General features: G+C 51.7%; 2 protein-coding genes across 3 annotated transcripts in view; both read left to right on the top strand.

The window, feature by feature from the left end:
* vps13c (vacuolar protein sorting 13 homolog C) overlaps positions 1-15,378 on the top strand; it is a 72,779-nt gene extending 57,401 nt beyond the window's left edge. The window contains exons 60-85 of the mRNA XM_088991736.1: positions 278-581; positions 653-1,042; positions 1,120-1,227; positions 1,292-1,444; positions 1,528-1,653; positions 1,719-1,852; positions 1,959-2,085; positions 2,221-2,456; positions 2,722-2,866; positions 2,938-3,078; positions 3,140-3,221; positions 3,311-3,380; positions 3,518-3,629; positions 4,990-5,103; positions 5,163-5,293; positions 5,360-5,441; positions 5,509-5,622; positions 5,696-5,771; positions 5,924-6,087; positions 6,178-6,223; positions 6,303-6,426; positions 9,881-9,995; positions 11,501-11,592; positions 12,837-12,960; positions 14,573-14,656; positions 14,733-15,378. Coding sequence (XP_088847862.1) covers positions 278-581; positions 653-1,042; positions 1,120-1,227; positions 1,292-1,444; positions 1,528-1,653; positions 1,719-1,852; positions 1,959-2,085; positions 2,221-2,456; positions 2,722-2,866; positions 2,938-3,078; positions 3,140-3,221; positions 3,311-3,380; positions 3,518-3,629; positions 4,990-5,103; positions 5,163-5,293; positions 5,360-5,441; positions 5,509-5,622; positions 5,696-5,771; positions 5,924-6,087; positions 6,178-6,223; positions 6,303-6,426; positions 9,881-9,995; positions 11,501-11,592; positions 12,837-12,960; positions 14,573-14,656; positions 14,733-14,837 — 3,499 coding nt within the window. The 3' untranslated portion in view covers positions 14,838-15,378. The remainder of the gene's footprint in view (positions 1-277; positions 582-652; positions 1,043-1,119; positions 1,228-1,291; positions 1,445-1,527; positions 1,654-1,718; positions 1,853-1,958; positions 2,086-2,220; positions 2,457-2,721; positions 2,867-2,937; positions 3,079-3,139; positions 3,222-3,310; positions 3,381-3,517; positions 3,630-4,989; positions 5,104-5,162; positions 5,294-5,359; positions 5,442-5,508; positions 5,623-5,695; positions 5,772-5,923; positions 6,088-6,177; positions 6,224-6,302; positions 6,427-9,880; positions 9,996-11,500; positions 11,593-12,836; positions 12,961-14,572; positions 14,657-14,732) is intronic.
* A 123-nt stretch (positions 15,379-15,501) lies between these two features.
* LOC148900098 (uncharacterized) lies at positions 15,502-20,994 on the top strand. Of its 2 annotated transcripts, XM_088991577.1 has the most exons (8): positions 15,502-16,951; positions 17,345-17,536; positions 17,953-18,140; positions 18,201-18,324; positions 18,398-18,526; positions 18,589-18,672; positions 18,803-18,975; positions 19,300-20,994. In XM_088991577.1, the coding sequence occupies exons 1-8, from the start codon at positions 16,793-16,795 to the stop codon at positions 20,417-20,419; spliced, it is 2,169 nt and encodes a 722-aa protein (XP_088847703.1). In that variant the 5' UTR covers positions 15,502-16,792; the 3' UTR covers positions 20,420-20,994. The 2 variants fall into 2 exon arrangements, with proteins under 2 accessions (XP_088847703.1, XP_088847702.1); XM_088991576.1 differs by having other exon boundaries at positions 17,953-18,324.

The raw sequence follows: 20,994 nt of genomic DNA, 5'->3' as shown, positions 1-20,994 counted from the left end.
GGACTGTTGGTAACGTAACCTCTGGTGCTGTTCGGTCGTGTGCTTCCGCCGAAGATCGCTCCGCCAGCCGTGGTGGGCGTGTATTATGAAAATATTGCTTATTATAAGGTTTAATTTTCATAAATTTGACGTTTGTAAGACAAAAAGTTTGTAAGTTGAGGTGTTTGTAAGTTGAGGTCTCACTGTACTTGTAAGTCAAGCCAAACGATTCCATTAGCGTTGGTCAATCGTGTCCCTCTGAAAAAGCCGATCTGACAAAGGCTTTTGGGGGGCGCAGGTGCCAGCTGTACGTGTGCCCGGCATCTGATCTGGCGTCCGCGTACGGCCCGTCCTCCACCTGCGTGTCCTGGAAGGAGGAGGTGCACCGCAGCTCGGAGGTCCACTCGCTACTGCAGTGCCCCCCGCTGGACGGAGGCGGCGGCGTCCTTCCTCTGACGGTCAGCACGCTGGCCGCGCCCGACGCCCTCAACCACATCGCCTGCGGCAGCGAGGACGACTGGGACCCGGCCTACGTCCTCCACCTGCACCCCGTGGCCACGCTCAGGAACCTGCTGCCCTACACCTTGCGCTACATGATGGAAGTAAGCCCGGGGCACCCGGCCAGGGCGGGCGACGGGAGGTTTGGACCCAACGGGTGCCTGTCCCTCCACAGAACTGTGCCGATTCCTACGAGCTGGCGGAGGGGAGCACGTCGGACCTCTTGAACGCCCGCCTGTCGGGCGAGATCCTGTCTCTGGTCCTGCTGCGCTACCAGGGGCGCGACTGGCACGGGCACCTGCGCGTGGACCGCGACATGCCTGAGTTCCTGGCCGTGTGCCTGACGTGCGACTCCGATGCCACCTTGACTTTGGACCTGAGCGTCCACGCCGCCCCGGCGCCGGGCCGCCTCCTTCTGTCCCTTTTCAGTCCCTTCTGGATCATCAACAAGACACAGCGGGTCCTGCGCTACCGGGCGGACGACGTCGACGTCAAGCATCCGGCGGACCTCCGCGACATCGTCCTCTTCTCCTTCCGCAGGAAGAACATCCTCGGCAAGAACAAGGTCAGGAACTCGAGTCCGATCGTCGGTGCGGTGGTCGGGCTGCAAACTGAAAGCGGTTCTGCCGTCGGCGCTCGCAGCTCCAGCTGTGCGTGTCCACCAGCTCGTGGTCGGACGGCTTTTCCCTGGACACGGTGGGCAGTTGCGGCTGCGTGCGATGCCCCGGCAACAACAAGAGCGACTTCTTGGTAAGGCCCCGTCCAGAGTTCTGGGCGTGGCGGCGAGGTGACGTGAGGCGTCTCCACGGGCCAGGTTGGCGTCAGCATCCGGATGAGCAGCTTCACCCTGACCAAGATGGTCACCATGAGTCCCTTCTACACGCTGGTCAACAAGTCGTCCTTCGAGCTGGAAGTGGGCGAGCCGGTCGGCGCCGCCACCAAGTGGCACTACGTCCCCGCGGCCGAGGTCAGCGGCGCGCCGTCTTGGGTACGATCGACCGCGCTGAGCCCTGTGTCAATCGTAACCCCGATTGCCGTTTCGCCCCCCAGTGCCTCCCGCTGTGGCCCCAGAGCACTTTGGGCAAGTTGTGCGTGCGGGCGGTGGGCTCCGAGCGAGCCTCGCGCTTCTTCTTCTTTGACAGTCAGGACAACGGCACCTTGCTCAGCGTGGACACGGTAGGACGCCTCTCCTGCCCGGCGACCGGCTGACGTTTCTGACGGTGCGTGATGTGCGCCCGCAGTGTGGCGGCATCACGGTGGACGTCAACGTCTCGGACCACTCTGCCATCATCAGCTTCGGCGACTACTACGACGGGGCGGCGCCCGCCCTCCTGCTCAACCACACCCCCCGGGCGGTCGTCAGCTACCAGCAGAGGTCGGCCCTCGTCGGATAATGGTCCACTAACCCTAAGCCCTTAACCCTAAACCCTAAACCTTTAACCCTAACCCACAGTGATGCCTGGCCTTTCTGTCCCCCTCAGCGGCTGTTCGTCCGTCCACCAGCTGAAGGCCGGCGAGGCACGACGCTTCGTCTGGGACGACCCGGCCGGAGTACGAACGCTCAGCTGGAGCTGCGCAGAACATTCCGGAGAAACCGACCTTCTCAAGGTCCGTCTGCGTTTTTCTTCCGCCTTTCTACCATTTTAGCTGGAGACGGGATTGCCCAGTCGTCACGGGAAACGGGAACTGGTTCTCACCGGACCCGCCCGCTTTAATGAATGTCTGTTGCGCTGGCTCGCCCAGGACGAGGTGGGTCAGTTCTCGTACGACAGCCTGTCGGAGGTTCACTGGGTGTCCTTCCTGGATGGCCGTCAGCGCGTCCTGATCTTCACCGAAGACGTCGCCGTTGTGACCAAAGCCCGGCAGGCCGAAGAACTGGAGCAGTACCAACTGGAAGTGCGCGTCTCCTTCCACAACCTCGGACTGTCCCTGGTGGACAACGCCGGGCGGCAGGAAGTGGCCTACGTCGGCATTCCCAGGTCTGTGCCCGTGTTACTTACCCCGATGGTTCCAGTGCCTTTCTCCATTGATACGTGAATGACAAAGACTGTGCAAAGGCCAAGAACAGTCCAAGTAGCAGACACCAAAGACTAAAAATGGCGATTTTGAAAGATGCGTGCTTCCAAAGAGAGAAGGCGTTAGCGCTTGGTTCTCACAACTTCCAATTGTGTCCGGACGCCCGGGTCAGAGTGAGGCGCTCCCGGGACTGGCATTTTGTTGGAGTTTTGGTGTTCTTGCGTCCAGTTCCGGCGTGGTGTGGGAGATGAAGCGAAAGAACCGCTGGAAGCCGATGAGTCAGAAGCACATCAACTTGTTGGAGAAGACCTACCAAAGCCTTCAAAGCGGCCACTTGCCAGCCGGTTGGACCAAAGCAGACGTCGACTTGGAGGTGAGCGGTCCTCGCCGTCCGCCGCGGACGACGGCGGCGCGATGACCGTCGCAACTCGTGACGCTCGGCAGGTCAACCTCGGTGGCGCCAACATGATGATGCGGCGGCCCTTCTCCTGCCCGCTGCGGAGGAACTTCCTGTCGGGCATCCAGGTGGAGTTGAAACGCTCCCAGCACCAGCGAAGTCTTCGGGCGCAACTGCACTGGCTCCAGGTGGGTTTGGCGGGTGGACTGCCTCCTTTGCGCCGCCCGTGACGTGTTTGCGTGCGGCCAGGTGGACAACCAGCTCCCGGGCGCCATCTTCCCCATCGCCTTCCACCCGGTTCCGCTCCCCAAGTCCATCGCCCTGGACTCAGGTGAGATGCTTCTTGTGACTTGCTGACTCGCCGTTGTCCTTAACGCTGGCTCCCCCCCCCCCCCCCCCCCCCCCCCCCCCCCCCCCAAGAACCCAAGCCCTTCATCGACGTGTCCGTCATCACGCGCTTTAACCAGCACAGCAGCGTCACGCAGTTCAAGTGAGTCTTTGTTTGTTTTCTGTCATCTCTGTTTGTGTCCTGGTCCGTCGAAGTTGAACCCGCAGGTGGAATGACCGACGGTCCAAGTCGTGCAATCGCCCGAAGACGCTCTCACGGGCTCCTTTGTTTTGTTTCAGGTACTTCATGGCGTTGGTCCAAGAAATGGCGGTGAAGATCGATCAAGGCTTCCTGTCGGCCATCTTGGCTCTGTTCACACCCGCCACCGACTCCCAAGCCACCGGACAAAAGGTAGACCATGACCACCACCCGAGACCCGTAGTTTATGGAGGACTGCGAATTGCCAATGCCCCAAGTTACCAATGTGGGCAAATCGCTCTTTTTTTTCCCAATGCGGAAGTCGAGTGGCGTATTTGCTTAGTTTGGTCGATTTTCAGACGTCATCCTGGCCGTAAAAATAAAAACTTGCTGCTCTCAAAAATGGTTTGGTGGAGAACCGAGATATGAAAGCAAATCAAACTAGCTCAATTCCATGCTCATCTATTGAGCTAGCTAGATAGCGAGCTAACTAGTGAGCTAACTAGTGAGCTAACTAGCGATCGAAGTAGCTCGTGATTGAGCTAGCTAGCCAGTCATCCAGCTAGCTCAATAGATGAGCACGGAATTGAGCTAACTAGATAGCGAGGTAGCTAGCGAGTGAGCTCACTCGTGATTGAGCTAGCTACCAAGCAATCCTGCTCGCTCAATAGATGAGCATGAAATTGAGATAGCGAGGTAGCTAGTGATTTAGCTAGCTAGTGATTGAGCTAGCTAGCAAGTGATCCAGCTAGCTCAATAGATTAGCATGGAATTGAGCTAGCTAGATAGCGAACTAGCAATCAAGCTAGCTAATGCTTGAGCTAGCTAGCAACCGATCCAGCTAGCTCAATAGATGAGCATGGAATTGAGCTAGTGAGATCGCACGGTAGGTAGCGATCGAGCTAGCTAGTGATTGTGCTATCTAGCAAGCGATCCAGCTAGCTCAATAGATTGGATTGGATTGGATTTGAGCTAGCTCAAGCGATGGTAGCTAGTGATTAAGCGAACTCGACGTGCACATTGAGCTAGCTAGAGAAGCGATCCGGAACTGCTAACAAAGAGGGTACAGAAAGTGCTTAAGAATGAATGTCTCTCTCATGGAATTGAGCTAGTGAGGTAGCGAGCTACCTAGCAAGGTAGCGAGCTAGTGATTGAGCTAGCTCGCTAGCAAGTGATCCAGCTAGCTCAATAGATAAGGATGGAATTGAGCTAGCTAGATAGCAAGCTAACTAGCATCGAGCTAGCTAGTGATTGAGCTAGCTGGCAAGTGAGCCAGCCAGCTCTCTTTCTATTCAGCTAGCAGGCTAATCCCTTACATCACAGGTGTCCAAGTCAAGGCCCGGGGGCCTAATGTGGGCCGCCACCTCATTTTATTCGGCCCTGAAAGCAAGTCAACCGTGTCAAGTGCCATGATGCCTGCTAAATTGTGCCAAATTGTGGCAAAACGGCCTTTAGAACTCCCTGCCGAATTGGAGCCGGCCGCCCTTGGCTCGACCCCCCCCCCTCCCCCCTCCGAGACGGCACCTTTGAGAACGGCCCAATAGGACGTCGGCGTGGCGTTGCTTCCTTTCAGGGTCACCTGATCCAAAAAGACGTGGAGCTGCTGCAAGCCGAGCTGATGGAGACCTGGCTGAGCGACGCCTCGGGACTCAACTTCTTTGAGCACTTCCACATCTCGCCCGTCAAGGTACGCCAGCCGTCGCCCGGCCAACCGATCCCGGGCGGTAAACGCGGGCCTTCCTCCAGCTGCACCTGAGTTTGTCGCTGGGCTCCAGCGGCGACCGCTCGGGGCCGGACACCGCCGCCGTTCAGTCGCTCAACCTACTCCTGAAGAGCATCGGAGCCACGCTGACCGACGTGGACGACCTGGTCTTCAAGTGAGGGGGAGGTCAGGGGGTTTCCTTCGCCACGCGCCGTCCTCTGATTGGCTCCGCTCCCGACAGGCTGGCCTACTTTGAGGTGAAGTGCCAGTTTTACCGGCGGGAGAAGCTGATGCGGACGGCGCTGCGCCACTACAGCGAGCAGGTCGGTTGCCGCTGGGCGGGCGGACCTCCCGGGCGTCCCTCAACGCGTGTCCATTTGCCGCGCGCAGTTCTTGAAGCAGATGTACGTCCTGGTCCTGGGCCTGGACGTCCTGGGAAACCCCTTTGGTCTCATCCGGGGTCTCTCCGAGGGAGTGGAAGCCTTCTTTTATGAGCCCTTTCAGGTAGGCCCAAACGGGCGGTGCGTGGGCGCCATCGGGCGCTGAGCCTGACCCGTCCTGGTCTTTGCGGCCTCAGGGCGCCGTCCAAGGTCCGGAGGAGTTCGCCGAAGGCTTTGTGATCGGAGTGCGCAGCCTCCTGGGCCACACTGTCGGTGAGAGCGCAAGATGGCCGCTCGCGGCGCCGTCAATGCCCAAAAAAAGACGGCGCTCCGACCTGCCGCTGACCGCCGGAGTCCCCGCTGGAGCGCTCCATTTTCTCCGCCTTTTTTGTCATCCCGGCCAATCGGAGTTTGCCGTCCCGCAGGTGGCGCGGCGGGCGTGGTGTCCCGGATCACCGGCTCGGTGGGCAAAGGCCTGGCCGCCATCACCATGGACAAAGAGTACCAGCAGAAACGCCGAGAGGAGATGAACCGAACACCCAAAGATTTTGGCCAGAGCTTGGCCAAGGGCGGGAAAGGACTTCTCAAGGTGGGAGGAGGCCGACCTTTGACCCCCCCTCCGCCGGCGTCCATTGTGATTTCTGGCCTCGTGCCGTGACATCCTCGTCTGTTCACGCAGGGCGTCGTCAGCGGAGTCACCGGCATCGTCACCAAACCAGTGGAGGGTGCGTAGACGGTCTTCCCTCACCCCAAACCTCACCCCCAACCTCACCCCTCACCCCCTTTTCCCTTCGGACCACGCAGGGGCCAAAAAGGAGGGCGCGGCGGGCTTCTTCAAGGGCATCGGCAAGGGCCTGGTGGGCGTGGTGGCCCGGCCCACGGGCAGCATCGTCGACATGGCCAGCAGCACCTTCCAGGGCATCCAAAGGTAAAGAAATAATAAGAATAAGAATAAGAATAATAATACATTTCATTTCTAAGCGCCTTTCAAAACTCTCAAGGTCACTTTACAGTCACAGGATCAGTTTTTCTGTGGGTGAGCAGCTGCAGCCACGCGCCAGCGTTCAATCAACCCGGAAAAACTCAAATAGACAGAAAGCTAGCTAGCTAATAGACAGCTAATGGATAGGGAGCTAGATAGCTGATAGCCAGCCAGCTAGATAGCTAATAGATAGCAAATAGCTAGCTAGCTAGGTATCCAGCTAGATAGCTAATAGATAGCAAATAGCTAGCTAGCTAGGTAGCCAGCTAGATAGCTTATATATAGCAAATATCTTGCTAGCTAGGTAGCCAGCTAAATAGCTAATAAATAGGTAGCCAGCTATATAGCTAATAGATAGCTAGCTAGGTAGCTTATATATAGCAAATATCTTGCTAGCTAGGTAGCAGCTAGATAGCTAATAAGTAGGTAGCCAGCTATATAGCTAATAGATAGCTAGCTAGGTAGCCAGCTAGATAGCGAATAGATATCAAATAGCTAGCTAGCCAGGTAGCCAGCCAACAGATAGCAAATAGCTGGCTAGCTAGCTAATAGACAGATAGTGGATAGCGAGCTAGATAGCTGATAGATAGCATTATTTCTTTCTTTCAAAAAATATGGGGAGGTTGCCATGGCAACTCTATTCACCTTCCCAATTGGTCCCGTGCCGTCTGGAAAGACCAAATGGGGTGATCGGCTGTCTTGGGCGTCCCCCGCCAGCACTGGTCATCCCGGTGGGCGTCCTTTCCGTCTAGCCCAGGGGTGGGCAAACTTTTTGACTCGCGGGCCGCATTGGGTTCTAAAATTTGACAGAGGGGCCGGGCCAGGAGCATTTGGAGGGAGTGTTTGGGCCGGAAATACTAAACCTAAAGCATTAAAGGACAACCGACGCCACCGGACAAGTTATGTCCATAATTTATAATATCACTTCAAATGACTTCGACTGAGCATATTTTACAAAGATTCCACAGTATATAGCTGTAGTTTACGTTTTAAGACTTGCGCTGAATATTCATGAAGTCTTGTTTTCGAGTTGATGACGATCCCCATGTGACGTCACGTTTGGACCGCCCCTGACCGAGAAAGCGACACACAATGCATTTTGGGTACTTTGTTTGGTCTGAAAACTTCGTGTTGATGGCAAAATTAGAAGGAAAACACATAAATAACGCCATGCTGAATCGTTGTGTGTTGCACCAAGACAACTATTTGATATTCGCTGACACAAATTCCCAGCTGACAAATCAACCCATTTCCAACGGAGCTTGGGCGCAATCTTCTGCATTTTTTGGGTGCTACATTGCTGTCATTGACGGCTCGAATTGATATGGGAGGACTCCTTGAATCAATTGCAAACATTTATGCTTTCCTTTTCAGAACTATTTGAATCATATTCATAACTGGATGAGTAACAAGAAAACATCTTCTCCGAATCTGAAGCCATTGTTTTGATTCTCGAGCAAGGCAAGACGTCATGGCGTGACGTCACGAACAAGGGGGCGGGACCTTCTGAAACTGGAAATTTCCGGATTCATTTTGAAGTCATTTTTATTGGTGTTTTTCATTTAACTAAAAATATCAGCCTGCCTGATTTGGGTATTTTAGATGCTATAAAACGTTTTTCTGATGTCAGTGGGAAACAAAAAAAATGGTGCCCGTTGTCCTTCAAATGTAGTGTGTACAAACCTCATAGCACAGTAAGAATACTACAACCCAATTTAGTAACTGTCTTTCAAATGTGAAAAATATCCCTGATTAGTTAATAAATTCGTCTCAAGGAATATGGCGTTTACATACTATTTCGCAGATACTTGGAGGAGGAAATGGAAATAGATTAAAATAACATATGCACTGTGATTTATCAAGATTGCGTCTGTTTTTAATAAGTTTTCATTGAAGGGGCAAAGTTAAAGAAATCAATATTTATTGAAAAATGGAATCACTTTCAACATTCAAAACACATTATTACATAACGAAATATTCAAGCTCAATAATACCTACTTGTGTTAAATTCCGCCAAATCATAGATGGTTTGTCCTGACTGCGCGCTCAACAAACTCTCCACTGACGCTCTCGCCTTCAAGCGCAAACAGTACACGTGTACCGTCGCCGAGCACACAGACGTAGGCTACCTGCAGTTGAAATTTGCATACTCGGCACGGCAGCCAATCAGAAGCCTGCTTCTCTCTTCCGGACTTTCGCAAGCGTTATAAAGTCGTGCAATTGCATGTCATTTTCCAAAATAGATGCACAGAACCTCAGCCCAGAAGGAAGATTCAAAAGAAGCTAACAACGTATGTGACGCTACAAAACGTAAATTTACATTAAACCGTGACTGTAAAGTGTACGTGAGACTTATGAAAGGGCTTAGTGGTTCGTAGGAAGCAATGCAAACGTTGCATTGTGCTCCACAATGACAATCGACTACTGCAGCAAAATTTACGGCCATGCACATTTACCGTAAATTAAGCACGGTAGCATTTGTAGTAGGTACATTCTTGATTTTAAAAAAAACTTTATTTTGTGACAATGTTTTTAATGTGATTTGTTGCTTCATTGTTTTGTAAGTTGTGAAAAATGGGGCAGGCAACTTTTTACTTACCTGCCCTGTTGTCTGCTAACTTTTTGTCATGAGTTTCAGACAATGTTTTTACTATACTTTGGGCACGTTCGGCGGGCCGGATTAAAAAGCCTAACGGGCCGTATGTGGCCCGCGGGCCGTAGTTTGCCCATGTCTGGTCTAGCCTGAGCTATCTAGCTAGCTATATATTTGCTATCTAGCTGAATAGCTATCTGTTTATTAGCTGTCTATTAGCTAGCTAACTAGCTTGCTATCTGAGTTACTTCCGGGTTGAGTGAAGGCCTAGCTCGCTATCTGTTAGCTATCTATTAGCTAGCTAGCTTTCTATCCGAGTTACTTAGGTATATATTAGCTGTCCATTAGCTAGCTCGCTTTCTAACTGAGTTACTTCTGGGTTGAGTGAAGGCCGAGCTAGCTATCTGTTACCTCTCTATTAGCTAGCTATCTTTCTATCTGAGTTACTTAGCTGTCTATTAGCTACTTAGCTTTCTATCTGAGTTACTTCCGACTTGAGTGAAGGCCTATCTAGCTATCTGTTAGCTATCTTTTAGCTAGCTTTCTATCCGAGTTACTTAGCTACCTATTAGCTGTTTATTAGCTAGCTAACTAGCTTTCTAGCTATTTGGGTTCCTTCCTGGTTGAGTGAACGCTGCCGCGTGTGGCTGCTGCTGCTCACCCAGAGAAAAACTGATCCTGTTACTGTAAAGTGACCTTGAGAGTTTTGAAAGGCGCTTAGAAATGAAATGGATTATTATTATTATTATTATTATTATTATTATTATTATTATTATTATTATTGTGTTTTTTTTTTTTGTGGCGCAGGGCGGCGGAGTCCACGGAAGACGTGAGTAAACTGCGCCCGGTTCGTCTGATCCGAGAGGACGGAATCATTCGACCCTACGACCTCAGCGAATCGCAAGGTTACGACCTTTTTCAGGTGAGCGCCGCCTTCTCCAAGGTCGTTTGGAGTGCTTTGGTACGACCTTTCTTCTTCATCTTGTTGTCAACTGACGCCTTTCCTTTTTCTGTGTGTTGGGCCGACATGCAGCAGGATGGCGACTAAAAAAAAAAAAGCCGCTGGGACTTTTTCTTCTCGTTTTTTTTCATGCTAACGTGGTGGCGTGTTCTTCTTGCATGTTCTTCACATCTTTTGAAATATGATTTATTGATGCTCGCGTCCGTCTGTTGGTTAATAAATCAAATATTCAAATATTGGATTGGATGTACAGTGATACCTCAGTTTACGAACGCTTTAGTTCACGAACATTTTGCTTTAAATTCGTCAGAATATAATCTTGGCATACAAACTATTTTTTGGGAAACACACGAAGCACCACAATGAGTAATGTGTCGTTCGCGAACGAACCGGTTTTTGGAGCTCCTAATAAGGAGCTGGAAATGGCAGCCGACTTTTTTTATCCTCTATTCCCCCACCCCTAGTCTTTGGCTAAAGCCGCACGTGATTGGTCAAGATCCGTGCAAGAGGAGGGAGGGAACACACGCAGCATTGAGGGGTTACAAAACAGAAACACACACACACAAAAAGGAGACAACAGAGCTTGAAATAAAAAAACAAAAGTAAAAAAAAGTGAGAATGTGACAAAATGGATAGAAAACAGTGAAATTTGGACTTCTTTCAACTTTATTGATCGTTCAAAGGCAGAGTGTAGACTGCAAGGTTAAAATATCCCATCAATCAGGCTCCACAAATAACCCGCACAAGCCGTCAGTTCAATTTGAAATGAAAAGACAAGCACGGGAACCAGCTATTCATTCGAGTTCCTTGAGACACTTGATGCAAATCCATGGCATCACGCCATCAACGACCATCACAAAGGTAAATAAAACGACTTTATTATACTGTACAGTTTATTTCTTTAATTACCATACCATAGCACATTTATTATACATAAAATAAGGTATATTGTGTGTAGTTTTAAGGCTTATTTAGTTGAAAATGATGTTTTATGGGGACCTGGGAATGGATTATTCTCATTTTAATGGTTTCCCATGGGAAATTAATGTTTGGAATACACACTTCGCCTTACACACACTTTCTGGGAACCAATTAAGTTTGTAAGCCAAGGTATCACTTGATTCGTCTCGCAGTGGAGAAATTGACATTTCACTGCAGCTAAGTTATGATAGGAAGAGGAAAGGAAAGAAAGAAGTAGAAAAAAATACAGGAGCTGCTGGAAAGGCAGCCACTCTGGCGGCGCCATCTTGAAGTAAAAAAAAATAAATAACATATAATATGACAACACAGAGAGTCATTGATTCTTCAGCACTATCCGGGGGGACAAAGCGTGGGCTGGGACCTGTTTGGACGCGGACGCGTCTGATAGGACTATTTAATCTGAAAAGATTCATAATCTAACAGCGTCTGGCGTGTGTTCGGCATGTTTGTGTGGTTTAATCTTGACCTTGTGTTTGCGGCGCCAGCGTTCGGAGCTGAAGCAGCTGGACGGTGAAGTCTTCCGAGATCACTGTCCTTATCCCGGCCACCGAAAGACCAACGTCATTGTCACCAACAGGTGCCCGGGGGGCGGGGGGATGCAGGAGGGGTCCGCTTGCCCTTTTATAGCTGGCTATCTATCCAGCTAGCAAGCTCTCTATTGGCTAGCTGGCTGGCAGGCTGTCTGTTGGCTATCTAATGGCTAGCTGGCTAGTTAGCTGGCTAGTTAGCTGGCTATCTGTTGGCTATCTGTTAGCTATCTATCCAGCTGGCAATCTATCTATTGGCTAGCTGGTTGTCTATTGGCTATCTGATGGCTAGCTGGCTAGTTAGATGGCTATCTGTTAGCTATTTATCCAGCTGGCAAGCTATCTATTGGCTAACTTTCTGGCTGGCTGTCTATTGGCTATCTTATGGCTAGCTGGCGATCGATTCGCTATCTGTTAGCTATCTATCCAGCTGGCAAGCTATCTATTGTCTAACTGGCTGGCTGGCTGTCTATTGGCTTTCTAATGGCTAGCTTGCTAGTTAGCTGGCTATCTGTTAGCTATCTATCCAGCTGACAAGCTATCTATTGGCTAGCTGGCTGGCTGGCTGTCTATTGGCTATCTAATGGCTAGCTAGCTAATTAGCTGGCTATCTGTTAGCTATCTATCCAGCTGGCAAGCTATCTAATGGCTATCTGTTAGCTATCTATTGGCTGGCTGGCTGTCTGTTGGCTATCTAATGGCTAGCTGGCTATCTGTTAGCTATCTATCCAGCTGGCAAGCTATCTATTGGCTAACTTGCTGGCTGGCTGTCTATTGGCTATCTAATGGCCAGCTGGCGAGTTAGCTGGCGATCGATTGGCTATGTGTTGGCTATCTATCAAGCTGGCAAGCTATCTATTGGCTAACTGGCTGGCTGGCTGTCTATTGGCTTTCTAATGGCTAGCTGGCTAGTTAGCTGGCTATCTGTTAGCTATCTATCCAGCTGACAAGCTATCTATTGGCCAGCTGGCTGATTGTCTGTCTATTGGCTATCTAATGGCTAGCTGGCTAGTTAGCTGGCTATCGTTTGGCTATCTGTTAGCTAGCTAACAGGCTGGGTATCTATTAGCTATCTAGTGGCGAGCTAGCTAGTTTTTTATCTATTTGAGTTACTTGCGGGTTGAGTGAACGCTGGCGCGTGTGGCTGCCGCTGCTCACATACAGAAAAACTGAGATTTGAAAGGCGCTTAGAAATCAAATGTATTATTATTATTATTATTATTATTATTATTATTATTATTATTATTATTATTATTATTATTATTTGTCGCGCTGATGCGGGTGTCTGGCCTAGGAGGGTGTTGTGCGTCAAGGAAATGGACTTTGTGGGCCACTTCAACAAAGACTGGGAGTGCTTGTTTGAAAACTTCTGCTCGCCCCCCAACGTCGAAGGAACGAGACTCAACATCTGCTGCAAGGTAACGAGCGCCGCGCCGTGACCTTGAGAGTTTTGAAAGGCATTTAGAAATTAAATGGATTATTGTTATCATTTGCACGCTATTTGCTATCTATTAGCTATCTGCCTGGCTAGCTATCTAGCTGGGTATCTGTTGGCTATTGATTGGCTAGCTAGGTATCTGTTGGCTATTTATTGGCTAGCCGTCTAGCTTTCTATCTATTTGAGTTACTTCCGGGTTGACTGAACGCTGGCGCATGTGGCTGCCGCTGCTCACCCGCAGGAAAACTTATCCCATGACTGTAAAGTGACCTTGAGATTTTTGAAAGGCGCTTAGAAATCAAATGGTTTATTATTATTATTATTCACATTTGCTCGCTATTTGCTATCTATTAGCTATCTGGCTGGCTGGCTAGCTAGCTATGTAGCTCGCTATTAGGTATCTAGCGGGCTGGCTATCTAGCTCGGTATCTGTTGGCTATTGATTGGCTAGCTATCTAGCTAGCTATATAGCTGGCTACCTATTTATTAGCTATTTAGCTGGCTACCTAGCTAGCAAGATATTTGCTATATATAAGCTATCTAGCTGGCTACCTAGCTAGCTAGCTATTTGCTATCTATTAGCTATCTAGCTGGATACCTAGCTAGCTAGCTATTTGCTATCTATTAGCTATCTAGCTGGCTGGCTATCAGCTATCTAGCTCCCTATCCATTAGCTGTCTATTAGCTAGCTAGCTTTCTATCTATTTGAGTTACTTCCGGCTTGAGTGAACGCTGGCACGTGTAGCTGCCGCTGCTCACCCGCAGAAAAACTGATCCTGTGACTGTAAAGTGACCTTGAGAATTTTGAAAGGCGCTTAGAAATCAAATGGATTATTATTACCATTTGCTCGCTATTTGCTATCTATTAGCTATCTGGCTGGCTAGCTAGCTAGCTTGCTGTATATTAGGTATCTAGCTGGCTGGCTATCTAGCTAGGTATCTGTTGGCTATCGATTGGCTAGCTAGCTAGCTAGATTTCTATCTATTTGAGTTACTTCCGGGTTGAGTGAACGCTGGCTCGTGTGGCTGCCCTCTCACCCGCAGACTCACTGTAAAGTGACCTTGAGAGTTTTGAAAGGCGCTTAGACATCAAATGGATTGTTATTATTATTCTCATTTGCTCGCTATTTGTTATCTATTAGCTATCTGGCTGGCTAGCTAGCTGTTTAGCTATCTATCTATTAGGTATCTAGCTGGCTATCTCGCTAGGTATCTGTTGGCTATTCATTGGCTTGCTAGCTAGCCAATATTTGAGTTACAATTTGAGTTGCTTCCGGGTTGAGTGAACGCTAGCACGTGTGGCTGCCACTGCTCACCCGCAGAACAGCTTATCCTGTGACTGTAAAGTGTCCTTGAGAGATTTGAAAGGCGCTTAGAAATGAAATGTATTATTATTGTTATGCTATTATTGTTGTTATTATTATTTTCCCAACAAAGAAGCACTTTGTGGATGTGAACTCGCTTGTTGTCCCAGAGAAGCTCCAGTTGGATGATTATTCATGAGACAGGAAATAAGTTGTTAGCACAGTGTGGCGTTGCCGTTCAAGATGGCGGCCGCACAAGTGACATCATCTTCATGGCGTGTCTTTCAGGAGCATCACAAGTTGAAACTTCCCAAAAAGGATCCTCAGACGTCCACTCGCAGCATTGACTTGAGCGACGCAAGCACGGCTCAGGTGCTTGGCGCCGTCGCGGCACGTGCTAGCCCCAGAGCAGCTTTCTGATGCCCCGCCCCTTTTTTGTCGCCCTCAGAGGATGCTGGCCTCCATCTTGGACGCTCAAGCGGATCACCGGCAGAGTCACTTGAGCAGGCAAAAGTCACAGCGCTTCCTTAAGGCTGCAAACAACCGGCCATGACATCACTTCCTGTCCGGTGATGTCACGTCCACAAGCATGACGTGACTTCCTGGCAGTTGTTGTTTTCTCTCTCGTTCCGGATGCAAGAAAATTTGGGGTTTCGAGGGGGTTGAAACAAGGCGGTAACGGAAAAAAATTTCATTTGGGAGGACGTGGTCACGTTCCGTCCGGTGCCGAAGCTCAAATTTGGCGGACTGGCGATCATTTAAATGTCTGCAACTATGCAAAGTCCATTTTTGTGTTGGAATGCGGGTGTGCGTGCATACCTCCCTCGATATTTACCTTTTTTTTCACACGATGCGTTTGAGTGCCAAAGAAAGCCATAGAAGGAGGGCGGCAAAAATGGATCAAAAGACTCCAAAGAGTGGCCCCGCCCCCCCATTGCCACGTTGCCAATTGGAGCATCAAAGGGCAAATTGGTTGCCCACTGGTGGTAAAAAAACGTGCCGTTTCACGTCCACCTTTCGGCCCTTTTCCCTTGGTTGCCTCACATTGACATTTTTTTCTAAATCTCATTAAAAAGAATCAATTTGCACTTCAAGACGCGCACTCGCGTGTGTGTGTGTGTGTGTGTGTGTGTGTGTGTGTGTGTGTGTGTGTTTAACAAGAGGAAAAAGTTCATACCACAAAAAGTAAAACAATATTTTTACCAAATTCACAATAGGGGTGAGGACTTTGAATGTACCCATTCAGAGACCTCACTCCTGTTGTTATTTCAGTTTCACGTCCACTTTTTATTTCTTTGTTTTTAAAGAAGTTGAAGTGGAGTGACATTTAGTGTTCAAATGGAACACTAGTTCTTCTCTAAACTTATCAGAAACGGTGGTCCTCGCTCCTTATCTGGAGTTATCCGGACCTCACAAAACCATTGAAACAGGAATGTGTGAGTGGGGGGGTGTTCTCGTTTTTGCTGCCGCACGGTGTCTTAAACCTTGCTTCCTTTGCTAGCGAATGGCTCCGTTGTGAACATTTGTGAAGCGCTCCAAGAGCAGCTGGCCGCCGATGTCATTGGTTGGAGGGGGAGGGGGCGTAGCCGGGTGACATCACCGAGCGCCCGACGTCATCAGTGGGGTATGATGTCGGAGGTACACCTTGATGACATCTTCCAACTTTGATGGCGGACGTGTGACACAAGGGATACTTTCTCACTGTACCCCCCTGACAAAGATTTCCGGGTCAGTGGATTTTTTTTAATACAAACAAGTCCAATGTTGCCTGGTCGCCCCCGTGCACGTCGCCGTCATCCGCGATCGCGCCGCCCTCCGCCGCACCGCCGCCCTCCCAAAATCCTCCACACATGACACAGGTAGGCATGCGCTGCGACCAGAACCTGGCCAGACGCCGGGGCGACCGGGATTCGGGCCGGGCGAAGCCTCCATCCCCCTGGCCCCCCACCGGACGCGACATCATCCGGGCCAGGTTCCGTTCGACTACCAGGTGGCAAATCTGGTCTCTCGACGGAACCGTTTTCCCCGCGTGAGATTAAGTCCATTGGAAAGCGTGCCGGTTGTAGTTCGGATAAGCTCCCATCTGTCCTCAAAAGTAGCGCGACGCTATCCGGGCCAGGTTCCGCTCCACTACCAGGTGGCAAATCTGGTCTCGACAGAACCGTTTTCCCAAAGTAGCTTCTGTCATCTGGTCAAGGCCTCCAGTCTCGGGTGTTTGAGCCTATTTGTGAGAATTTGCCAACTCGCCATGGCCCGGTACCTTGTGTCCTTTGTCAATATTCTCCGGTCTGGGATGTGTCCTCCTCGATGCAGTTTTAGTCCAATGGAACAGGACTATGTAGGAGTAGGTTGGATGGGCTCGGTCTGGCCCGCCGGGCGCCCCTGGTCGTTCGGCGGCGTGCAGGTTGGACGCATTTGCTTTGGTTGGATCTGACCCTTGCGCAGTCTGCGTTCTCTGCATGTTCTTCAGCGTGTTCTTCCGAGGAGGACGCCCAGGATCTGGCTGAGATGGAAGGTTCCATCGTGGAGAGCAAAAGCGGCTTCTACCACGTCCATAAGCTTCTGGACCGAGGGACCAGCAGCCACGTCTTCAAGTGCAAAAACCTGGCCACCGCCAAGGATGTGGCTCTCAAAGTCCACAAGAACTATGCGCTGTTTGAAAACGAGGTGGGTCTTCATTCGAGTGTTGTGCACGGTTGATATTTATTCCTTTGTTTTCTTTTCAAAAGTTTCTGATCGTAACCACCGGCGTCAAATATCCAAAGAACTTGTTCTTCAAAAGATTGACACGATCCTCTGGTGCCTGAGTCCAGGCTCCTCAGGGCGGATCAACTCCTCGGAAATGGAAGCCATGGCAACCTTTCCGCTTGCCACGGCTTCCGTTTTCCAATCCAAATTTCTTCTCAAAGCAGTTGGAGTATTTCATAGAGGCCAATCTCCCTGACGCGCCCCCAAACTGCCCATCGTCAGCGGAGCACTTGAATCCATACCCCCTCCCGTCCCACCGCCAATCCTTGCGTAAGCGGCCTTTTCCACTCCGCCCCATTTTCCCACCGTCAGATCGAGATGCAGGAGATCGTGAGCGTGCTGGACCCGGACAAGAAGAACATCGTGGAGTTCATCGAGACCTTCACCTTCAACAGACACCCGTGTCTGGTCTTTGAGCTCCTGGACACCAACCTGTTCAGCATGGTGCTGGATAAGAAATGGAAGACCTTTGCGCCCAACGACATCCGGCCCGTCGCCCAACAGGTAGACACCAGAGGTGGGTGGGCGACTGATCGGATGCAGCCTGCCTGTTCTTGGACTCCTGGTACTCGTGAGACTCGATTGGGACGCAAAGTGGGGACGGAGCGGGGCAAAGCCACCGTGCGAACCAGATCACGGTCGGCCATAAAACGCGTCGGGGAAGATTTTTGGCGGAGACCTCATTGGTGATTTGGGGTAAGGTTAGGGTTGGGGTCTGGTTAGGCTCGACCGAGCTGAGCTGCGAGGCCTTTGACAACGATTCTGGGCCAAGGAGCCGGTTGGACATTTTCGAGCCGCCACCGCCGCTAGGTTGCTCTTTGGTACGGAAACCCTGAGCGGCGGTGGCCGCTCTCCTCGATCGAGGACACGTGACCCCCTTCATGTTCCTGCCGCAGATCAACCGTCTGATCTATGTTTAGCTTCTGACAGCTTTTGATGCCCTCAAGAGTATCGGGGTGATCCACACGGACCTCAAGTCGGACAACATCATGCTGGTCAACCACAGCGCCGCGCCCTTCAGGGTCAAGCTGATCGACTTTGGACTGTCCATCTGCACGGTGGACGCGCCCCTCAGCTACGGCGTGGCCCTGCAACCTATGGGGAACAGGTGCGTGGAGTTCCCGGGAAAACCCGCCAGGGGCGTCACCTCTCGCCGCTTCCCCAACAGGGCGCCGGAAGTGGCCCTGGGCCTCCCCTTCTCCGAGGCCATTGACATGTGGTCCCTGGGCTGCGTCCTGTCATTTTTGTACCTGGGAAATTACCTCTTTCTGGCAAACTCCAACTACAACATGGTAAGCCGTCTGGGTGCCCCGCCGGTCCCGCCTCTTAGCTCAACGCTCCCTTTTGCCTTTGTGCGCTTGGCAGTTGCGGAGCATGATCGAGGTGGTGGGTCGCATTCCCGACCATCTGCTGACCGCCAGCAAAAACACGCACAAGTACTTCAAGAGGAGCGACCGGGACAATGACGGCGATCATCCCAAATGGCGGCTCTTGGTCAGCTTTGCGCCTTAAAATGTGATTCCGCAAAAGGCTAAAGCCGCTGTGTTTGTTTGCAGACCGAGAGGGAATACCAGGACAAAACTGGAGTTCGTCCGGAATCTCTGCCGTGGTCCTTCAAATGTTTGGACGATCTGGTCAAAGTAAGTCCCCCGCTGGTGCTAATTGGACCGCTCGCCCCCGTCCATCAAACTCGGCCCTCCCAAATTGCAAAGCACCCCTACCCCTTTCAATTCCGAAGCAAACGCTAATGGCGAGTCTGTGCGCACGCAGCTCAAACCGGAGGTCGGTGAGCCGCTGGAGTTGGAGGATCGTGAGGCCTTTGTGGACCTGCTCAAGTGCCTTCTAGAGATGGACCCCGAACGTCGGATCACCCCCGAGGACGCCCTCAAGCACCCCTTTCTCACCATGAGCCACCTGAGCCGGCACAAGGCCACGAGCACATAGTAAGACCACTTGGGGTTCCGCGCCGTGTCCGGGACGACGCACGCCGAGTCCATCGGGGAAGCGGGCTGCCCCTTCTCCGGTGTCGCTCAGTCCGAATTAGGGCCCGGCCAACCTGCAGCTGAGCAGGAGACCCGTAGGCGCTCGCCCGCCCTCGGTAACGTCCAGTTGCCATTCCTTTGAAACGGAGATGACGCTTCGGTCGGTGAAATTGCACCGAAAGCCAAATTCCTCAGAGGCGGTTGAGGCCGGGTCGCGCCGTCACACTTGTGGACCTGCTCCCGTAGAACCCCGCGTGTTGACCTTTTGGTTTTGCTTCCTTTCAGCGTGAGCGACAGCTTTGACAAAATGAAGTCCTGTCCAACCAGCACCTTGGAGAAGGAAGAGACACGGCGTGGGTCTGATTCGGGTCAACCGCTGGAGTCAAGGAACTGGCGTCAGAGGCTCTGCGGCTACCTTGGCGGCAAAATGACCACGGGCGCTCCGACCAGTTCTGCTGCGACCAAAGACGAGCCTCCCGATCCAGGTCGGGATGGCCGGCCAAAGGCCCGCTGGCGGAAATTGTGTCGCTTGTTCAAGACCAACAAGAAAGCAGATCCGGTCCCGGCCACCGTGGCTCCGCGTGAGCCCGGCGGTCCCGATCCGGGTCCAGAGGTTCACGCTCAGAAGACCCCCTGGTATAAAATGTGCCTCTTCTTCCGAATGAATCGCATCGATCCGGAAGTGATGCGCATCTCCCTGCAGCAAAGCAGCCCCCCCGGACAGGTCTGCGCCTGGCCGGACCGTGGCCCCCCCTCCGGCGCTGAAAAGCTGCCGTCGGGAAACCCCGACGGCGCGCACAAGTCGACGCAAATGAACGAGCCGTCACATCACAGTGACGGCGACTCCTCCCGAGCGGGCGGCGGACCGTCGCTGGCGGCGGCTCGCGACGACCCGCCGGCGCCAGTCCGCCAGCGGTCCTCGCGGGCGCATCGGCGCCGGTTGCAAGTGAAGTACTCATGCCGACCCGAGGAGGCGTCGGCGCCGGCCGCCAAGACGCCGCGGGCGAACCGCCGGCGGTCAAAGGTGAAGCGCTCGCGCCGACGCGAGGACGCTTCGGCGCCGCTTGCCGAGACGCCGCTCGCTCACGCCTCTACAACGCGCATTGAAGACGACTCGCTGCTGACAAACAAGCCCAAAAGGGCTCCAAATGACAAGTTGCGGCGCGCCCACAAGATCCCGCCAGTCAAACGCGATGAGGCGCCGCGAGCCAACAAGTCGCGAGTTAAAAACGACGGCGCGTCTGCGCGCGCCAAGACGGACGAACTGCCGCGAGTTTGCAAGTTGCGGGTGAAGCGGGATCCGTCGTCGCCGGTTAGCAAGTGGCAGGTGAGAAACGATGACAACGGCGCCGCTGCCTCGCGAGTCCGTCATGGCAAATCGTCGCCTGTTTACAAGCCGACTTGATCTGGAGAGCTCGAACTGGCTGACGACACGTGAGGTGCGTTGACGGGCCAGCACTAAATTGGCTCGGAATTGGAGCGCAAGTGCCAAAGTTGGCCCGCCTTCTGCGCCGCCGCCGTTGGGGTTGCTTAATACGGCGCAGCTGCAGAAGACTGCTGGATCCAAGCCGCTGGTTTGTCAAATTCAGAGTCCCTCGCGTTCAGGCCTGTTGAATTGCAACTGGCCCGCAACTGGCCCGCAACTGGCGACCACGCTCAGCCACAAGCCCATCTTGAAACATTGTTTTCTTGTCTTTTTGTGTTTGGAATACAGTGATACCTTGGATTATGAACTTAATTGGTTCCCAGACAGTATGTGTAAGGCGAAAGGTGTGTATCCCAAGCCGTGATTTACCATTGAAAACCATTAAAATGAGAATAATCAGTTCCCAAGTCCCCATAAAACATAATTTTCTACTTTATAATTTTCTAAGCCTGAAAACTACACAAAATATACCTTATATTATGTATAATAAATGTGCTATGGTATTGTAATTAAAGAAATAAACGGTATAATAAAGTTATTTTATTTACCTTTGT

This window comes from Hippocampus bargibanti, linkage group LG03 (genome assembly GCF_051943395.1).
Source record: "Hippocampus bargibanti isolate YZ-2025 linkage group LG03, ASM5194339v1, whole genome shotgun sequence".
Lineage (NCBI taxonomy): Eukaryota > Metazoa > Chordata > Actinopteri > Syngnathiformes > Syngnathidae > Hippocampus > Hippocampus bargibanti.
The sequence above is the reverse complement of the archived record's forward strand: the minus strand, read 5'-3'. Positions and strand labels throughout refer to the sequence as shown.